Raw genomic sequence first — 20,866 nt, 5'->3', positions numbered from 1 at the left:
ACTCTTCAGTTCACTTCTAGATCTGCAGAGGACTCTCAGAGGACTGCCCTTCTGCTTTGGCCAGCTCTGTGCTTCAGAAGACTGCCCTGCTGCTCCAAGAAGACTGCCCGCTGCCTAAAGTCTGCCCTGTGCCCTCAGAGGACCGCCCTTCTTCTTGAGACATGCTTGTCTGCTTGAACCAAGGACTACCAGAGTGACTCCAAGGGCTAGTTGACTGGCGTCCTGATCAGAGCCTCAGGGACAGGAAAGGCTCCAACCATGTTGAACCTGCCAGAGTGAGTCTTGATTCCTCCTACTGGTGCCCATCCAGTCCTGGACCCTTGGAAGTGGTGCTAAAGGAGTTCCGATAGCCCAAATCCAAAAATTTGAACTTAAAACAATTTCTGTCAAGAAGTTCCTTGCGAACTAAGAGAAGACCTGGGCCCACCTGCTTGCCAATACGCCCAAGGTGCATTGGCAGTTAGCCTGACTTTGCTGTATTTCCCACTACATTCTTCCCGGGAGCTGCAAAACTGTTCAGCGGCTCTTCTCTGGAAGGGTGTCCTGCCTCCTGATGCCTTCGTCGGATACAGCCTGCAGCTTCGTCCCGGTGGAGATTTTTGACTTCCAAAAAAGAGACTAAGGGCCTAATTACGGGTTCGGCAGTATGGCAGCGAGCCGTCATGCCTTCGCCCTGCTGCCACACCTGCAAACTCATCTGCCCATCGCCCGCCAGATTACGCGTTCATTCGTGGTCTGGTGGGCAGTGCTTTGTTGTCCCACAGCTGTGCCTTTCAAAGGCTCAGCTGAGCCTTATAGAAGCACTGCAATGGGAGCACCAAAGCACATTCCTGCACGGCATGGACTGCGAAGTCCATGTCGTGCAGGAACTGGGTGTTCATGCAGACAGGGGGGACACAATGTGCCCCCCTGCATGCATCCCCTGGCCCCCTTAGTTTCCTCACCATCACACTTTTCATGGCGGGCTCACCGAAAACTTTGGCAGTGAAGAAACACGTAATATGCTTGCTGATGCCACAGCCAGCATATTGCGGCCTCAGACCACTGCAAGACTGCCGAGGGATCACGGATCCCCGGCGGAAGCAGTGATCCTATGGCGGTCTGAACACCAAACTCGTTATAGGGAGGTCAGACCGCTGGTGCAGCACTGCCCGCACCAGCCCTGTGGGTTTAGCAGTCCAGGACCGCAAAACTCATAATTAGACCCTAAGTCAGAACACCGAAATCTTCACTGCAACTTCATCCAGCAGCTCCCTAACTATGACACCTTCTTCCTCAGATGCCGCCGGCTGCCTTGCCCCACTGAAGTTTACCTTCTCAGGCATTTTTCTTTGGAATTCCTTCTAAGTCTGAACGTAAGTGGAGACCGGGCCCAATCCACTTTGTGTGTCCGAACCGCGCTTGATTGTGGATGGCAATAACCTTCGACTTTGCGGGGGCGGAGCTAGCCGGCAGCGACGATGGCCGCCTAACTCCTTTGCTCCGCTGGCACTTCCGAACTATCCTTCACTATCCTGGTCCAGAGCAACGGATTTGTCCCGCCGCCCTCAGCATTCGGCGGCGGACGCGATCCCGACTCCAGCGGTCCCTAAACGGAGACATCCAGACATTGAGAGGAGTGCGTGCGGCGCTGCGAAGTGCCGAGCGGACCTGGGCCGCGGTCCCCAGCGGACTCCGGAACCGCGCGGTGTGCGCGTGCGTGTGGCAGCAATGTGCGAGGCTCCCCCGGGGAAAGGGGATCGGTCTCAGTGTCGGCTGGCCTGGAGCGCTCCCGACGAGCGCGTGCACCGCGGGGCCTGTCGCGCGGTCCCGACGGGACCAGTCCGAACATCAGAGGGGGCGCTGGAGGCTCCTAGTGACTGCTGTGCGGTGGAGCCGCGAGGAAGCGCCATCTTGTAGACGGACCCGGCGGCCAAGAAGGCCGTGCGGCGCCGGGTCTGGGGGCAGTGCGTGCGAGCCAGGGACACGCCAGGGGTCGGCTGTGCACGACGTTGTGCTCACGCATGCCACTGCTGGTGTCGGAGGAAGGTCTGCACCGTGTGGGGTCGCTCAATCTGCCCACAAAGCCCAAAGTAGATCCTCCTGACTGAGGCCTGGCAGGGGCAGCAGACAGTAAGTCCGTGATGAACCACAGCTGAGACTGACGGGTTCACGGTGCGCAGGTACAAAGGAGGATACGGTGAATTGTGCACACGAACAGTAGCGCTGGGCACGGGGGAGTGTGTCGGAAGCTCTGAAGTCTACATTCACGGCGCCAGGCCCAGTGTGTAGGGGCGAACCAGCCTGGCACGACTTGACGGACAGAAACGGACGGGACCTGATCCCTGCGCCTTGCTTGATCTGCCTGGCTGAGTGGAGGGAGACATACAGCGCGCAGCTCCCGGGGGTATCCCGCTCCTGGAGGTGAGGCTTTTATGTCCTATTGACCCCCTGATAAGGCCTGCTATCGCATCTTCGTTTACTGGAAGCGTCTGGCCCATCACGATGGGGAAGGGTGACAAGACGCAGAGCAGACTCCCCTTCGCGCAGCGACGGGTACAAGTCCAGAGCCCTCCAATGCTACACAAGGAGTCCGAGCTACCGGAAGAGGAGCGGGTGGTGGACTCCGACATCAAAACCATGCTCCGTTCCATGGAACAGAGTCTACAATCCAGCATTTCTGCATTGGGCACCAAAATGGACGCCATGACGTACAGGATGGACCGTATGACTGAGCGGCTAGACAAGCACGCAGAGAAGCACGACATGGCGGAAAGGAGAATAACAGAGGTCGAAGAGGCGCAGACTGAACTGGACACGGCCCACAAGCGTGTGGAAAACCTCATGAGGTCTCTCCAAGACAAGACCAAAGACTTGGAGGCGCGCTTGCGACGCTGTAACCTACGCATAACGGGCCTGCCGGAGGCCACCCAAACCGGTAAGATGGAACTATTCATAGAGAAGCTACTGACTACTCTGCTAGGTGAGGGGGTGTTCTCGACGATGTTCGTGGTGGAACGGGCCCATAGATCCCTGGGCCCGCAGCGCGCCCGGGGATGCCCCCCCGCCCAATTATAGCGAAGCTGCTCAACTATAGAGACCGGGACACAGCACTCAGGCTGGCCAGAGCCAAAGCTGATCTACAATTTGAAGGTTCGGCGATCTCAATATTTCCGGACTTCACGGCCAGAGTGCAGGAAGCTCGTAAACAATTTGGGCCGCACAAGAAACGCCTCAGGGAACTTGGGCTCGACTACGCGATGCTGTATCCTGCCAAACTACGTGTCAACAAACAGGGACGCTCGCACATCTTCACGGACCCAAACGAACTGCAGAAAGCATTGAAGAGCTGGGGGAGAGAAAAGAGGAATGGTGAACAGGAACGTCAGGCAGAGGGCGATAATAGCCGACTGGATGAACAGGAGTAACCAAAACCCTGGCCTCATGCTGCGGGCTGGTCTGGCTCCTATCACTTGTGGTTTGCAGCAAATTCCGTTTGAGATAACTGACTGGCTCGCTCTGCGGACAGACTGACGAACTCCTAGCAGATAAGTTATGATGGCTATTATGGGACTTGCATGGGTCACCTGTGTTGTGGGTGGCAACTGCGCTATAGAGGCGGACACAGCTGCATGAAGCCTCATTGAGATGTGTGTGAGGGGGATGTGCTATTCTATGTGTGACGGGAGGAGGGGACGTTACTCCCTGAATGACAATAGATGGTATATAAAGTGCTCTAGACATAATTCGGGAAGTGCTGGCGGAGGGAGGAGGTGGTCTGACACAACTCTCCGAGAAGATAGAGGTTCATGTGCAGTCAGGCGACCTCGGGCCCCGAGCGCAATGCTTTGTTGAAGTACGAGTCACCATGTTAGGTGGTACAATGAACGGTTGGGAAGGGTGGGTTTGGGACCTGCAAGGCCAAGTTGGGGAGGGACTGCTGTGCGAGGTGGGTGGGGATCAGGAGATTGTTTATTGTTCAATGTTGCACATAATGACTGCTCACACTGCATACCCTAACACTGGGCTTCCTGCAGCCCTACAATGACCAGTTCCACTGATACGATGTCCACGACAATTGGCGGTCCCGTGATGGGGGAAAGGGGGACGTTTAAGGCAATGACGTGGAATGTGAGGGGTCTGAATGATTACCGCAAAATCAGGAAAGTCATTAACTACCTACAGCGACATGAAGTGGACCTAGCTCTCATCCAAGAAACACACCTTCCGCTTACCAGTAAAATGCTTCACAGCAGGGGACTAGTGGGTAACATAACTGTGGCTGGATTCACGACACACTCTAGAGGGGTACTGACATGGGTTAACCCAAAAGCCAAACTGACATTGTCGTTGCTGAGAGCAGACCGAGATGGCAGATACCTAATATCTAGATGCTTGGGGAAGGGGTACGATTTCATAGTGGTGAATGTTTATGGTCCTAATTATGATTCCCCAGACTTTTACGACACTTTATCACAACACTGCCGTGCTTACACCGACTCTCAGATGCTCTGGGGTGGAGATCTCAACTTAGTACTAAATCCAGACCTGGACAGGTCATCAGGTCCGCCACGTAGGATTACAGCCTCAGCACTGAAGGTTCAGTCGGAACTCATCACACTAGACCTGGTAGATGTGTGGAGAAGCAGGCACACTGGGAAGGGAGGATTCACAAATTATTCCGCCTTTCATAACATACATACCAGGATTGATTACTGGCTTATAACATCCGCCGTGACTAGATACGTTAGCTCCTGCACGGTACTGGCGCGAACACTCTCGGACCACTCATCACTCCTCTTGACCCTAGAGACACCAGCTAAGAGAATCCCACCCTTCACATGGCGCTTCCTGCCTTACTCACTTCTGGACGAGCAGTTTATGGGGGAGCTGGCTGAAGAAATAGAGGGGTATTTTGACACCAATATAGGGTCGGTTGACAGTTTTCACACAGTCTGGGAAGCGTTCAAGGTATATATTCGGGGTATAGCGATGTCGAAGCATTCGAGCGTGCTCAAAGCCATCCGCCAGAGATTGAAACACTTAGAAGGGCAACTAGCTGAGCTGGAAAGGCGACAGCTAAACGAGACCTGCGACGGCGTGGCGGCAGACATTAAGTCTCTCATATAGGAATACAACGAAGAAGCGGATAGGGAGGTGAGACACATGGGGAAATATGCCACGGCCCGTACATACGGTGAGGGGGACCGCCCTGGCTCCCTCCTGGCCCGGATCTTAAAAAACACCAGACGACCACAGGTGATATCCGAACTAGAATCGGCTGACGGAAGACTCCTTACGGAGGAGGCTGAGATTGTTGACGAGTTTAAAACATACTACTCTGGGCTCTACACTTCCAAAGCAGGGAATATGGAGGATGATATTGATGATTATCTGAGCCATATACAGCTACCCTTCCTGAAAGATTCCGATCGGGAATTCCTGATGCAACCCATACATAAGGATGAAATTCTAGAGGCGCTGGTGAGCATGCGCTCAGGCAGTGCTCCGGGTGCTGACGGGCTCACGGTAGGTTTCTATAAAGCATTCAATGATATCCTCCTCCCACACCTGTCTGAATTGTTTGCTGAAGTGTGTGTCGAGGGCAATATGCCGCGGTCGATGAGGGAAGCACTGATAGTAACAATTCCCAAACCTGGCAAACCTCCGACCTCATGACGTCCTTATTAAACGTCGATGCTAAGATTTACGCCAAAGTTTTGGCGACAAGACTAGCTCTACTAGCCCCAGAATTGGTGGCGCCGGAGCAGGCGGGGTTTGTGCCCGGCAGGAATCTCACCTACAATCTTAGGACGGTACTGGGCACTATGCAGTATGTCCGACAGGACACTAAGGCTATAGCCATCTCCCTCGACATGGAAAAGGCCTTCGACTCCGTCGAATGGCCCTTCATGGTACGGGTGTTGCGGAGACTGGGACTGGGTGAGCCATTTCTACAAATGATTGGGGCACTATACCACCACCCCACGGCTCGTCTACGTATAGGAGATCGTGTATCTGACTCCTTTTCGATCAGCAGAGGCACCAGACAAGGTTGCCCGCTATTGCCGTTACTATACGCGCTGGTGGCTGAACCGCTGGCTTGTGCCCTCAGGGAGTTTCACGGACACGAGGGGATAAGCTTCCGACGTACAAAATAATAGTATCAACGTACGCGGATGATACATTACTATACGTTCGCAATCCGGAGACGAATCTTCCGTCCGTGCTGGAATTTGGAATTTAAAAGCATTTATAGAGCGCTCGTGTACTAGGCAGTTTCTTGGCGCTTAAGAGTTAACAGTGGCAAGAACAAGCAGACAGAAAACGGTAGGCTAACAGTTGAACGCTTGCTGGAACAAAAGGGTTTTTAAGGCCCTGCGGTATTCCATATAGGAGGGCAGAAGCCTTACTGAGGGTGGAAGAGCGTTCCAGAAGGTGAGGGCCAGAACTGAAAATTTCTGGCCACCAGCTCTTTTCTTCTTGAAGCGAGGTACTGCCAGCAAGCCCAGGGAGGAGGAACGAAGGGCTCTCGGCGGACAGTAACTCGTGATAGCAGAATTGATGAATGCCGGAGCAGTGCCCGCTTGGGCTTGAAAAGTGAGGCATCCCAATTTAAACAGTGCCCGCTGTTTAATAGGGAGCCAGTGAAGGGCTTTCAAGAGGGGAGTGGAGTGGTGTGACTTGGCCAGGCCGTAAACCAGGCGAGCTGCTTGGTTCTGGACCAGCTGAAGGCGATGAAGGGCATATGCGGGGACACCGTTATAAACGATGTTCCCGTAGTCAATTTTTGACAGAACCATGGCCATTATTATCAGTTTGAGGGCGGGAACAGAAAAAAATCTGGATATTTTCCTGATGGTCCGTAAGGAAAAAAACCAAGAAGAAACAACTGAACTAATATGTGAATGAAGTGTAAGTTGGTGATTAAGAGTAATACCTAACGTTTTAACTGATAGGGAAGGAGTGGGGGGGGGCACCCAGGGATGGTGGCCAAAAAAGAGGTGACCAAGGATTGCCAATACCGCCCGTCAGGACCAGCTCCGTTTTGTCCGGATTTAGCTTGAGGTGGTTCATATTCATCCATTCACAGATGAATAGCATCACGGACTGGAAGCCGGTTTGACCTGACGAAGCCGGGGACAAATCAAAAATAAGTTGGAGGTTGTCGGCATAGTTATACACCGCGACCTCCATGTGCTGCAAAGCAAAAATAAGAGGGAAGATGTATAGGTTAAAAAGTAGGGGGGAAAGAGAAGAGCCCTGGGGAACCCCACAAGTTATTTTACGGGGAGGAGCAGCGAATTCTGCCAGGTGGACAGCCTGAGAGCGATCAGACAGGAAGGACTCCAGCCAGGCCAGGGGAGGGCCCTCGATGCCCGCCGACTTGACACGGCGCAGAAGGATGGAGTGGTCCACCGTGTCAAAGGCGGGGGGAAGTGGTGCACTTTGGCGCCCTCTCTGGGCTCAAAATAAATTGGGCAAAGTCAGTGGCGTTCCCGCTGACTCCAAGCACGACACAATTTGACATGGAATACCCGTTGCATTGGACGTCTGAACCAGTCAGATATCTGGGCGTTATGCTTCACACAGACTCTGAAATCCTTATACGCGAAAACTATGGTGTCTTGCACAGCAAACTTGAAGATGAAGTGGAGGTATGGTGTAAACTGCCGTTATCCTTGATGGGCAGAGTCGCCATAATGAAAATGGTAATTCTTCCTAGATTGCTATTCCTCTTTAACAACTTACCAATAGTGCTCTCGAAGGCGTTCTTTAACAGACTGACACAACTGCTGATCAGACTGGCCTGGGGTGCTAAACAGCCCAGAGTGAAGTGGACAACTCTTGTGCTCCCTTATGACCAGGGGGGACTGGGCGCCCCTGACATGGAACGTTATTACAGAGTGGCTCAGGCCGCGCACCTACACACGTGGATTCATGGGCAAGAGACTATTCCACATGTTAGAATGGAACGATTGTTTGCAGACCCCCTACCGCTGCCTGCGATGATCTTCCAGCCGGTGGACCGCAGAGTTGGCATTTTGGACTCGATCACAACCACCAATCATGCATGGCACGCGCTACTGCGAGCTAGAGGCGGAGCATTGCTGTATTCGCCACTACTGCCTATTGAATGGACAATGTGGCTATCTCCCCTAACGGAGAAGGGAGTGGTACGGGCACTCCATGAGATGGGTATACACACTGCGGGCGCCTTGTTTTTCGAGGGCGCGGTGAAGACTTCTGCCCAAGCAGAGACAGCCCTGGAAAGGCCCTCACTTCTGACACGTTTCCAATATCACAGAGTCTGCAGTGCATTGCTTGACCTCTTGGGCCCGGATTTAGCGGAGCCACAGGAGATCCCGGAGCTTACCTATGTAATTAAAACGACTTCCTCCAGGAGACTGGTGGCGAATCTATATAGTATGATTAGAGTGAAAGGGGAGTAGCCGCTCTCGAAAGCGAGAATGGAATGGCAAGACGACCTGCAAGTCACCATAGATGACGATATGTGGGCATATTGCTGCTCAAGCACCAGGAAAATATCGCTAAACGGCAGACACAGGCTGATCCATTTTAAATATCTACAACAGGTGTACTATACACCGGAGAGGCTCCATAGGTACGGCCTTCGACAGTCGGCTGTTTGCGATAGATGCCGTGCGCCACTCGCGGCCTTTATACATCTCGCATGGTCGTGCCCTGGTATCCGCAGGTATTGGGATGGTGTGTTTGCCGAAATGAGTCTAATTCTGGCTACTGACTTGTCGCCGGATCCTGCCTTGGCACTACTGGGCCACTCCAAGGGCCTACCGAAGGCCCTGCGCCGCCTGACAGATATGGGCATGCTGATGGCCAAACGCGTAATTGCAATGTGTTGGATGAGAGGGCCACTCCCAACCACAAAAAGATGGGCACATGATATGTGATATTGTTGCACACAAACGGAATGCTATAGCGCTCTTCTTCCCCCTGTGAGTCGACCAAAAAGTTTTTGGGGTCTCTATCAGGAATATTTGGGACAGCGTGATGTAGAGGAAGATACGGGCGGGGAAGGGGAGAAGGCACAGGCACAACTACAGCAATAGGACAACTCCACAGGGAGGCGTTCCACCTCTGAGGTCATAGGGGTATACGGGTGGTTGAGGTGTAGAGCAGGAGTATATACAGTGCAGGGGGGGTGGGATGGGAGGGGGAGTTGGATAGGTAGGGGTTTAGTTTATTGGGCGGTTCACAAAGGACACACAGAGAAGATCATTCCAGATATATCAGTTTCCGGCCCGGCATTGTGAACACGTGCGGTGAACAGAATATTCAGCCTCTGCACAAGGGTGGTGGGAGTAATGCATAATAATCTGTTGCATATTTCTATCTCTTGATCTTGCGCCGCCGGTCCCCTGGGATGTCGGCTTGATGGCTGTGTTACCTAGATCTTTGTGATTAGCCGACTGTAGTGTTCGCTGCCGGCCCCCGGGTTGTGGTAACATGCTGTGTACAATGTAATTTGTACGAATAAAGCTCTGTTTAAAATAAAAAAAATAAAAAAGAAGGCAAAAAAAAACCAAAATAAACTTCGACTTTGCACCGGTCTTGTGCGACTTGATGTCCATGGTTGGTGATTTGATCTTTAAGGTGCTATCTGTCACGTAAATTGTTTTTAAATTCATACCTCCTGTTCTACTGATTGTATTTTTGTCATTATAGTTTCAAATAATTTGCTATTACTATTGAAGTGCTGCATAAATACTTTAGACATTGCCTCTAAGTTAAACCTGACTGCTTTTGTCTAAAGCTACCACAGGGTTAAGCACAGGTTAATTTAATGACTTTTTGTGGTTCATCCTGACAAGGATTGTGGTTGTTGCTTGAGAAGGGCCACACCTACCCTCAACTAACAACCCAATTTCTCACAGAGTTGAACAGACTTTTCTGGCTCATAAATCTGTTGTGCATTGTGAAACATAAAGGGGTTTTGTACATTTAGGAGGGTGTTCTCCCTTTATAAAGCCAAATTCACAGGCTTTGCGACCAAAAACAACTTTAGTACACGATACTCTAGGTAGCATAATTTCTTCATATGATTTTGTCATAGCCTGTATGCTGGCGATTCAGAAATAATGATCTGTCTCAGCTTATTTTACCCACAACTGCAGGCGACATGAAATATCCAACTCATTTCTTTTTCCTAATTGCTGCATGCCTGTACAAATGCTTCTGACCCAAACAAAGGGGCTTATTTACAAGCCCCTTGCGCCGCCGGTGTGTCACTTTATGTGGCACACTGGTGGCACATTTTGCTGCCCCATATGTACAAGGACAGGAAAAGCCTCCCTGCATGGCTTTTCCTGTTCTTGTAAATATGGTCCCTTTACACGCAGTACTTTGCATGAAAGGGGCGTTCCATGGGTGTTGCTGTTGGGGTCCCCACACAACACCCATGGAACCTGACGAATTTTCCGATTTACAAGAAATTGTAAACATGTGAATCCGTCTGACTGCTACGCCTCCCCAGGAGAGGTGTTGGAAGGCGAAACTAGGAGAAATGTATTAAGTTCTCCTCATTTTCTCCTCTTTCTATGCGTGCTGCATGCAGAATGCAGCACACATTGAACAAGGAAATCACCTCTGGTGGTTGTTTATGTGCAGGAGGGTATACCTTCCTGCACATAAACAATCATTTGAAAAAATGACATTTTGCAAGATCTATGTGTGCTAATACAGCACACATAGAGGTTGAAAATGGCATTTCAGATTGTTTACATGCAGGAAGGGACTCCTTCCTGCACATGAACAATCATCCCTGTGATGCAGGCATCCTTGCACCATGGTGCAAGGGTGTCTGCGTCGGCGCATGGCAGCAAATTGTGCTCCAGTGCAGGGAAGAGCAATATTGACATGAGGCCATGTCAAAGCCAATAATAAGAGCTCGTATCGAAATGTACTGTTCTACTCCAAAACGGCTCTCACTAAGCAGGCATATGTAAGGCCGTTCTACATTAAGGCTAGAATAAAATAACCCGCTAAAGTCAGTTTAAGATGGTGGTATTTGACGGTCATCATGGTATACTCAACCACAAGAGTGGCACATTCATTACAACTCTCCCACCCTCTTTAGATCGCCTCAAACACCTGAGATCTCGGCAAAGCATTTATAATGAATGGATACATAGCTCCAAAGCAGACTTCTTTAGGAAACAGCTAAATGACGACAGAAACCGACCAAAATAACTGTTTAAAATCATCAAATCACAATCCAACCGACAACTCAAACCTCTCCTTGGGTCTAATCTGCAGCCTAACTGGGAAGAACATTCTGCCTTTTTTCTGGGTTATAATAATAAACGCTTCGCTATGTCAAGACACCATAAGGAGAATCTCTCAAGTTTACCCCCATTTTTAAAACACAGACGGCAGACCACAAGGATCCAAATAACTTCCGCCCTATCTCCAGCATTCCCATTCTTTCTAATCTCATTGAGAAATGTGTGCATATCCAGCTACACAATCACATGGAGAAATTCCAACTTCTGGACCAATATCAATCTGCATTCTGTCACGGACACAGCACTGAATCGGCCGTCAAGCACAAAGTTGACACTTTACAAATGCTTGATCAAAATTAATCCTGTCTGCTAATCCTCCTCGACCTCTCCTCAGCATTTGATACAGTCCAACATGACTGCCGCCTGGATTTACTTGAAAAAAGGATGGGGCTCTATGGCCCCATCCTAGGTTGGTTCGCCTTCTTCCTCCACAATAGATCCCAAAGAATAAAGACAAATCACTCCCTGTCCAACTCTACACCAGTCTCATTAAGAGTTCTGCAGGGTTCCTCTCTCTCATCCACTCTCTTTAACCTATTCATAGAATAGTTAACCAAAATCCTGAAAGCTTCAAGAATCAATTATCACATGTACACCAACAACACCCAACTTTACCTGAAAATCTTCTTGGAGGATATTAGATCCCTTAACACAACTCTTTAAAAAACTCACAATTGGCTGACCTACAACTGTCTCAAACTAAACACACTCAAAACCGAATTCATTTTAATTTCACCCCCCCAAACAATCTCTAGACATTGATGTCTGATTCAAATATTTAACAGCCCTCAGTTGCATTCTGCATGTTATCGATTCTGCCAAATCTCTGGGAATTGTACTTGAAAAGAACATGAACATGTAGGATCACATCAGCTTAGCCACAAAAGAGCTAACTTTCAACTGAGCATTCTAAGGAAAAGCAAACCCTTCCTCCCTGCGGATGACTTCTAATCACTCGTCCAAGCCCTAGTGATTTTCAGGCTGGACTATGGAAATGCAACTTTGTGTGGCCTACCCAGAACTAAGTTGGCCCCCTAAGACCCTCACTTAATGCAGCTGCAAGGCTCATTACGGGATCTAAACGCAATACCCACATTACACCCGATTTGACATCTCTAAACTGCCTCCCCTACGAGTCAAGAATCCATCTGAAAATTGCCTGTTTAATACACAAAGCCATTCACCCCAACACCCCACAATACATTGCACAAAAATTGGAGTTGTCAGGTGGCTCTAGAACCTCTCAAAGCACCTCATCATTACTGCTGAAACCACAGAAATGTAAGAAAAAAAACATACAATCAAACCTTCTCTGGTATTGCTCTGAGAAATTGGAATTCTCTGCCATCGAAAATTTGAATCAACACGTCTTCTGCATCATTCAAAAAACAAGTGAAAATGCTATTGATGAACAAATCCTTGCGCTAGCTCCCATTATATTGACTCTCCCACACCGATAGGTCACTCTGGACACACTGGTACTCTATTTCCTGATGCTATTCCTACTCTGTTGATCTCTCTAGTGACTGGAGGGATTTCTTCACCCTGCTTGGGTACAGCCTCATCTGGGACTACCGTTATGATTGAAATGATTGTTTTTTATGGTCTGCCCTACCTTTCTCCCTCACCTTTTTCTTTGTTTATAATGTGTGGATATACTCCTGGTAACTCTCCATCCCCATCTCCTTCCCACGGCCCTCTGTACTTTTATTGTGATTTTTGTATGGTTTATTATGGTCTGATTTACCGGTTTGCTCACCTGCATATATGTAAAGAGCTCTGATACCCTTTTGGGTCATGTTTGCGCTATATACAACTCTAATAAATAAAAAAATATATATATTAGGAGGCGATGTGATGGTCTGTAAGGTAAGGCAAAGAGAGACGATATCAGCTGAACTCTCCAAGCAATACATGTTAACATCCTTATAGAGAGATTGTGCTTAAATGTCACTTTTCCTAGCCACAATAGTTATTGCATTGCCTCTGCTTACCTCTACAGTCATGTATTCATGTCTTACCTGCATTAGCATGTATCCTGTTTGGCAGGAAAGGGTGAATTTGTCCTTCACAACAAATTTTTGCTGAACTGGGTTTATTCGTCCTCTGGTCGGCACCACTGGATCAGGACATGGTCGACCTGTACAAATATGAGAGATGGAGAGATTGGTGAATGCTGGAGACAGACCTACAGGTGAGTTATGGCCACCTTGCACAAGCGTGAGCAATGGAGAGCTGGTGAATGCTGAAGACAGACCTACAGGTGAGTCATGGCCAACTTGCACATGCGTGAGAGATGGGGAGATGGTGAATGCTGGTGACAGACTTACATGTGAGTGATGGCCACCTTGCACAAGCGTGAGCGATGGAGAGCTGGTGAATGCTGAAGACAGACTTACAGATGAGTCATGGCCACCTTGCACAAGTGTGAGAGATGGAGAGCTGTTGAATGCTGGGGAAAGACCTACAGGTGAGTCATGGCCACCTTGCACAAGCTTGAGAGATGGGGCTGGTGAATGCTGGAAAAAGACCTACAAGTGAGTCATGTGGTCCCCTTGCGCAAGTGTCAGCGATCGAGAGCTGGTGAATGCTGGAGACATACCTACAGGTGAATCATGGGCACCTTGCACAAGCGTGAGAGATGGAGAGCAGGTGAATGCTGGACAACCCTACAGGTGAATCATGGCCGACCTGTGCAAGAGTGAGAGATGGAGAGATTGGTGCATGCTAGACAGACCAGGTGAGTCATGGCCATCTTGCACAAGCAAGAGAGATGGAGAGCTAGTGAATGCAAGAGACAGACCTACAGGTGAGTGATGGCTACCTTTCACAAGCGTCAGAGATGGAGAGCTGATGAATGCTGGACAAACCTACAGGTGAATCATAGCCGACCTGTGCAAGCGTGAGAGAAGGAGGGTTTGGTGAATGCTATACAGCCGTAGAGGTAGGACTTAACCATGATCTCTAGGTTCTCTCGTTTCTGCTGCCAAGACTCAACATAAGGATTTAAAGTAGCCTTTGGGACAGTATGTGATGGCACCAAACCAGGTGGAAGAGGGCTGCGAAAGTGGGGTAGCAGAGACATTTATTCTGCAATTCAAAACATGCAGGTTTAGCATTCTGTCACTGGTTATACATGTGTCACCCACAAGACATTGTCCATAACTGTTCTTCACATCTTCTCCCAGCCCAGAACACCTGCTCTCTTTTGATAACTGTACTACACACACCCAATCCCTGTCGCTATGTGTGCTGAACACCTGATCTCTATCCAGAACTGTACTGCATGGCTGTCCACTGGCCATAAATGTTCAGAATAGCTGTTCTCCGGTACAAACTCTGTTCTGTGCCTGCTTCCTGTCCATAACTTTCATGCACATGTGGTCCTTGTTCATAACTCCTCTGCATGCCTTCCACTTGTCCGGATCTGAACTGCTCCCTGATTATACCCGCACAGCTCCCCCTCCGTTGACCCTCAACGTTTAGTACATATGTTCCTTGTCCATATCCCTACTGCACACCTGCTTTATCTTCTTAACTGCACTGTGAAACTGTTCCATGTCCAAATACTTACAACATACTTGTTCCTTATCCCACATAATAGCAGACACCTGCTGTCTGTTCATTACAGTACTGAACACCTCATCCATGTCCATCATCCATAGCAATACTAGACACCTGATGCTAACTGTACTGCACACCTGGGATGCGCCCTGTGCATAGCCGACTGTACACCTGCTCCATTTCAAAAGTGGACCACACATTTACTCCATCTCCATATGCATATTGGAGGAGTGCCATAACAAGCTGTACACCTTCTTCCTAGGGATAGATGTAGTGCACATCTGTGCCCTGTGCAACACTGCCAAGTAGTTCTACACAGACCCCCCTGGCTCAAACATCCTACTTACCACGAGTTCTGAGCAGCCCTCGTTCCTCTATTGTCCACCTGTGAATTGGCCCCACAGACCTATGCTGCACATGTTCCACTCTCAGCCTCCCCAGATGTTCCTGTGTCCTACCTACTGTAGTGTAGTGGACCTTCCAGCCTCTGTGAGTTCCAGACAAATCAGTGTCGAAGGCTATGTCCACTTTGTTGCTTCCAGTCTCAATTTTCTGAGGTAAAATATTCCCACAGAAGGGGCCATATTCTTTCTTGGCAGTTTTAATCTGAAATGTGAGAAAAAGAGATGTGTCTGTTGCGGCTACGGGCACAGTTTGAGACATGGGAAAATCTTGTGAAGATGTCATTTGAACATCAACTTCAATTTAACTTCAGTTTTCTCATGAATTTTGTAGAGTTTCATCTAGAGATAAATCATTGTGATCATGAGGATTCTTTTGGAAAATATGGTTAGGTTCCATCAGGCCAAGCCCTCAAAAATGCTGGTGCAGCCGGTACAGAGGAAGGGACCATACTGCATTTTAAAGGGAGGAGAATGGCCCGGCTATACAAGATGGAAGGATCAGGAAGAGCACATATTCAGGATCACAGTAGAGTGTAGATCGTCACTCTCCACAGACATAAGACATTGGTATGGGGTGCACCAAAAGCCACCTTCAGCAACTGTCTTTTATAACATGCTGACCATCTCATCTTCACCTACAACTCCCCCCACGAAATAGCCCACTGCCAACCCCAAGATTGCCCCTATCAATAAATGCATAATTTCAATAACATCCCACTCTACCCCTAGACTACAACCTACCTCGCTAGAGCAAAATCACAATCTTCTCATCTTCAGACTGCATAATGGCTTAAAATACCATCATCCCAAACCCACCTGGTCCTGCTCCACAGAGTAGGACCAGATGACACGATCACCATCACTCCCCTTTCCCTCATCTGCCTTGGTGAACTTTTATCTTAACAGGAAGAATAGCCAACAAGAAATTGTCTTTGCTCAACTGCTCATGGTCCAATTAAGGGCACGTGGGTCGGTCAAATCAAGGATTAACTCTGAACATCATCAACAATGTTTTGTTGTTAAGGCATTGGCAAATGCTGTCCATCAATGAATGATTTTGCAAAGCTAAATTGATGTGCAGGCCCCCTCAGAGCTTCAATCCCAGAATATTGTAAGCAGGCATGTAAGAGGAGGCAGTCTGCGTCTGTATATTAACCAATGATGACAGATTTCACCTTGTTCTTTATTCAGCACTTCAATGTACACCCCTCACTATTTTTAAAATCTTTATCACGGTCCCTGAGCTGCTTTTTGGATGTGTTGGCAATTTTCGGGAGGTACTCAGGCTTCGCCGTAAATTGGTCTAAATGGGTGCTATATGTTCTGAGGGGTGACCGGCGTTTATTCTGGACACTTGCCCCATACAAATTGCATCTGACGGGTTTAAATATCTGGGCATTTACATTGCGCTAGACCCGAAGCTCCGCTACACTAACAACCTGATCCCCCCCTATTGAGATTTAAAAGTGATGTGGCGCGCTGGAAGGCTCTCCCAGGTAGGGCAGTACTTTTTTAAATGATGGCGTTGCCCTGTTTTTTGTACGCTCTTCAGAACGCGATGGATTTGGTTCCCGCGTCCTACTTTAAAGAAATAGAGGCTCTCCAGAGACAGCTACTCTGGGATGGTAAACCCCGCATCGCCTTTTCTAAACTTACCTTTCCCTGGTATGATGGAGGCATAGGGTTGCCGGACTTAAGGAAATACTATTGGGCCTCACAGCTGGCGGCAGTGAATCACGGGATATACGGGCCTCCAGGTGATCCTGGATATGCCATGGACCGATGGCAGTTACCTGGGGGAAACTATACCAGGGCGCTATATGCCTGGCCCCGCAGATATCCACTCACAGGACCTACGGCGCATGCCGTCCATGTGTGGCATGCGGCTAACAGACACCTCAAGCGGGAGGGGAAGTTCACACTGGCTACCCCGCTTTGGAATTTGGAGAGGCTGGGAAGTCTATTGAAGTCTAGAGGGTTCGACAAGTGGGACCTCATTGGGATCACACGCTTCAAAGACATCTGGGGGGCGGGGGAACAATACACACATGTGATGCTCTTAAGCTGCAGTACCAATTAAATGACAGTGAGTACTTCCGCTACCTTCAAGTCCGACAATCGCTGCTCACACACATCCCCAGAGGCACGACACTCCCAGATGCTTCACCCCTTGAAGACAGAGTGCTATATGGCCATCTTCCCGAGAAGACCATCTCTCTAATATGTAAGAAGTTGATAAACAACATGGGCGACCCGTTAGTTATTGTCAGAAGGCACTGGACTGAGGGCGGCCTGGAGTTAGATGATGAGGACTGGCAGGAGGCGGTCTCTTCCCCACAGACGGTGGCAATTCAAATGAGGCTTAGGCTGGTGCAGCTTAAGATACTACACAGGTCGTATGTCACAGGGCAGTGCTTGGTCCGGATGGGTCGCTCAGAGGGAGGAGAATGTAAGAGGGGTTGCGGGGAACTGGGGACGTTCATGCATATACTGTGGCACTGTCAAAGTGTACAAGCATATTAGGGGGAGGTTCGCCGCATGCTACGATCGGTCCTGGGGAAAGATTTACAGCCAGAGGCCTGTAGATGCATCCTAAATGTCTGGGAGCCCTCGGACCTAAACATGTATAAAACGCAATGGGCAACATTGGCATTTATGATCGCTAAGCGGAACATTGCCCAACTGTGGGGAGCCAGCCAGCCGCCCCAGATAGAGAAATGAAAGGAGGATTTGGACTGGTGTATGTTCAGGGAGAGATCAGTCTATTCGGCCAGGGGTTGCCTGGGGAAGTGGGGGAAGGTTTGGGAGGCTTGGAATCATTACAGGGGTGATATTTGGGACTCACCGACCTGTCAGGAAGAAGCGGAAACACACGAATCCCCTTGATCCACTGAGTATTATCATTGTACATGTTTTGTAATGTCTGGAATGTCACTAAGGAAAATTGAAGAAGCATAAGTATGTCACTTGATGTGTTTAATATGTTGATTGAACTGTTTAATAAAAAGAAATTTAAAAAAAAATCTTTATCACTTTTACAGCCTTTACCAAAAATGCAATCGTATTAAAACTCCCAAATACCTTAGTAACCTACAACCTCGACATTTTTAAAGCACCTAAAAAAGCACCAACATTCTCTCTAACTTTATATAACATTTTAGTTAACAATTCCTACTTGTTCATACCCCTTCAGTATTAACGCTTTAATTAACACTTTCAACTCTAAAGCAATTTGTAAATAGGCATATTTTACAAACGTTATAACAACTTATTTTCACTTTTAAATTAACAGTTGAAATAAAATAAAAAAGATGTGTAATTTTTTAAGGGAACTAGCAATCCGTCTTTTTCCATTGTTAGGTTGGAAGTTGCCCTTGTTTGAACATCCATGCTGTTCTTGCCACACCTAGGGAGCTTTTTCTACTTACCTTGAGTCTGTCGTATGGGCAGGCCACATCCGGGTGGGACTCCACGTCGAAGGTCTCCACGAATTGCAGGTTGATAATAAAGCCTTCTTCCACATGGATTTTGTAGGTGCAGCTGGAGAGTTTGGCGTAACTTCTGGGGTAGTCAGGGCTTGTGATCTCCCCACTCCTTTGAGTAAACAGCTGATCTTTACAGTTAGCTGAAACACAAATAACCACAGATCACATTTTAGACTCCTTTTGAGGTGAGCCATTTTTAGGTCTCGCGCCTAGTGTTGCAGTGCGCAACACTGAACACGCAGCGAGAGACCTCTTGTAGGGGGTTTCAAAACGGACCTAGGAATCGCACACGCTCGTGCGTGTGCTTTTCCTTTTGGCCCACTCTATTGTCCTTTGTGTGCGCGTCTTTTTAACAAAGACAGCACGCAATTGGCCAAAGGCGGGTGCATTGCTCTGCCCATGGCCTATTGGTGTTGGTTATCCGCACGGCCTCCATGTGGTTTCAATTATCGTGCCCAGACACGGGCGCGATAATTGAAACCAGATGTCTCGTTGAGGCCCGCACGCACCACTCGCGGGCTTTTTCTTTTTTGGATCCATTTCACAGGGAATCAACTAAATGAAAGAAGGAAAGAGGTTTTGAACCGTTTCTTCAAGTCACGGTTTTCAGTAATTCATTTCATATTGCCAGAACGTCCACCAAATAATGTATAATTTCTAGACTTTCTACATAATTCCAGTTGCCGGAGTCTAATATAACAGAAGACTGAGAACAAAGATAGGCACTGAAGGTACTCGCAGTATCAGCATAGAAACAGCCATAGAGATAAGAAGAATCTCCAGCCCGGATTGTTCAAGTAACAAATCACCGTATTCTGGGTACTGTAGTTTGAGGTTTTTTCATCTGACTCAACTAAGGTTGCTTGTTAGAAGTTCCGGTGCTCAGCAGCACCGGCGGGACCCGGCCCACTTAAAGGCCTGCCTATGGTATTAGAGGGCTTGTTGTTTTAGGGGAGTGGAGTATGCAGTTCGGGGGGGCTGGGGAGCGGTAATGAACGCGATTGGCTGTGTTTTTCACCTTCTGTATAATCTATGTAGCAAACCTTATACCGCTTTTCAAAAAGTGAAGATTGTCACGCCCGGGCACGGGATACAATGCACCGGTCTTCTGAATGGGGGCGTCCTGGGGAGGGGTTGATGACTCGAAGAGTGTCCACCCCATGGTACTTCAGGCAATGGTGCATGCCAGGCCAGGTTTTTTAGCGGAATGGGTCAATTAGATAGGGGGGGCGGGGTCAAGGTGACAGTTAGGAGAAGACAGCTATGGCACTGGGCGCAAGTAGATGTGTGCGGGGCGCTTTTAGGCAGTTATGCAAGGTTTTCCTCCACAAAGTAGTTTAAGATGGTTGATGAGGAAGTGTTCTATTTATATCCAGGTGTGGAGTGACCCCAGGTCACTCCACACACCGCACGGCTCCTCCTGGGTGCCCGTGACTCCGCCCCACTGCTGCCGCTGCCGGGAGCTCGCCCCTGGTGACTGTGTGCATTTGCACTGTACCGCTAATTTCTTGTGCTTTCTTCCACCTGGCATTTTATTTTGTATTTTTCTTGTTTTTTCAGTTTTCAGGCGTTCTTGTGCTCCTTTGTGCACTCTGTGCCCCCCCGCTCCCTGCCGCTGCTCCCCTGTGGCCCCGCCCCTTTTGCCTTCTATGTCCCATGCCCTCGCCCATTGGCTGCCCAGCTCCCGCCTCCCAGCTGCTCCTCCCTCCCACTTCGCCTCCTATGGAGGTCGCCGCGCGGCAGCGCAGCGGACGCAAGCAGAGGGCGCGCCAAAGGTGCGCCAATGGCAAGCCCGTCTGCTCCCGTCTGCGCCTGGACCACGCCCAGCGCCAGAACCCCTGGACCAGGTGCACGCCGCAACGCCAGACTGCACTACGACTGAAGCACCCTTCACGCACTCAACACCGGACGAGACCACCCCTGCTACCAGGCCATCCCGAAGCACACCCAAGGGCCCTTCACCTGCCGGAACTGCAGCTTCGCCAGCATCCAGCCCGCTAAACCACCATCCAGAGAACCCAACCACCTCAGATGCATCCTCCTCAACACCCGCTCCGCTCGCAAGCACGCCATCGAACTTTGGGACCTCCTAGATTCTACCGCCCCC

The 20,866-nt window shown here is 49.3% G+C and overlaps 1 protein-coding gene across 2 annotated transcripts in view; it reads right to left on the bottom strand.

Moving 5' to 3' along the window:
- Positions 1–20,866, bottom strand: part of MASP2 (MBL associated serine protease 2) — a 252,671-nt gene that overhangs the window by 128,884 nt on the left and 102,921 nt on the right. For both annotated transcript variants that reach the window (XM_078642238.1, XM_078642239.1), the window contains exons 5-7: positions 18,703–18,899; positions 15,329–15,476; positions 13,328–13,446 (exon numbers count right to left, since the gene is read on the bottom strand). In XM_078642238.1, coding sequence (XP_078498364.1) covers positions 13,328–13,446; positions 15,329–15,476; positions 18,703–18,899 — 464 coding nt within the window. The remainder of the gene's footprint in view (positions 1–13,327; positions 13,447–15,328; positions 15,477–18,702; positions 18,900–20,866) is intronic.

This window comes from Lissotriton helveticus, chromosome 5_1 (assembly GCF_964261635.1).
Source record: "Lissotriton helveticus chromosome 5_1, aLisHel1.1, whole genome shotgun sequence".
Classification (NCBI taxonomy): domain Eukaryota; kingdom Metazoa; phylum Chordata; class Amphibia; order Caudata; family Salamandridae; genus Lissotriton; species Lissotriton helveticus.
The sequence above is the reverse complement of the archived record's forward strand: the minus strand, read 5'-3'. Positions and strand labels throughout refer to the sequence as shown.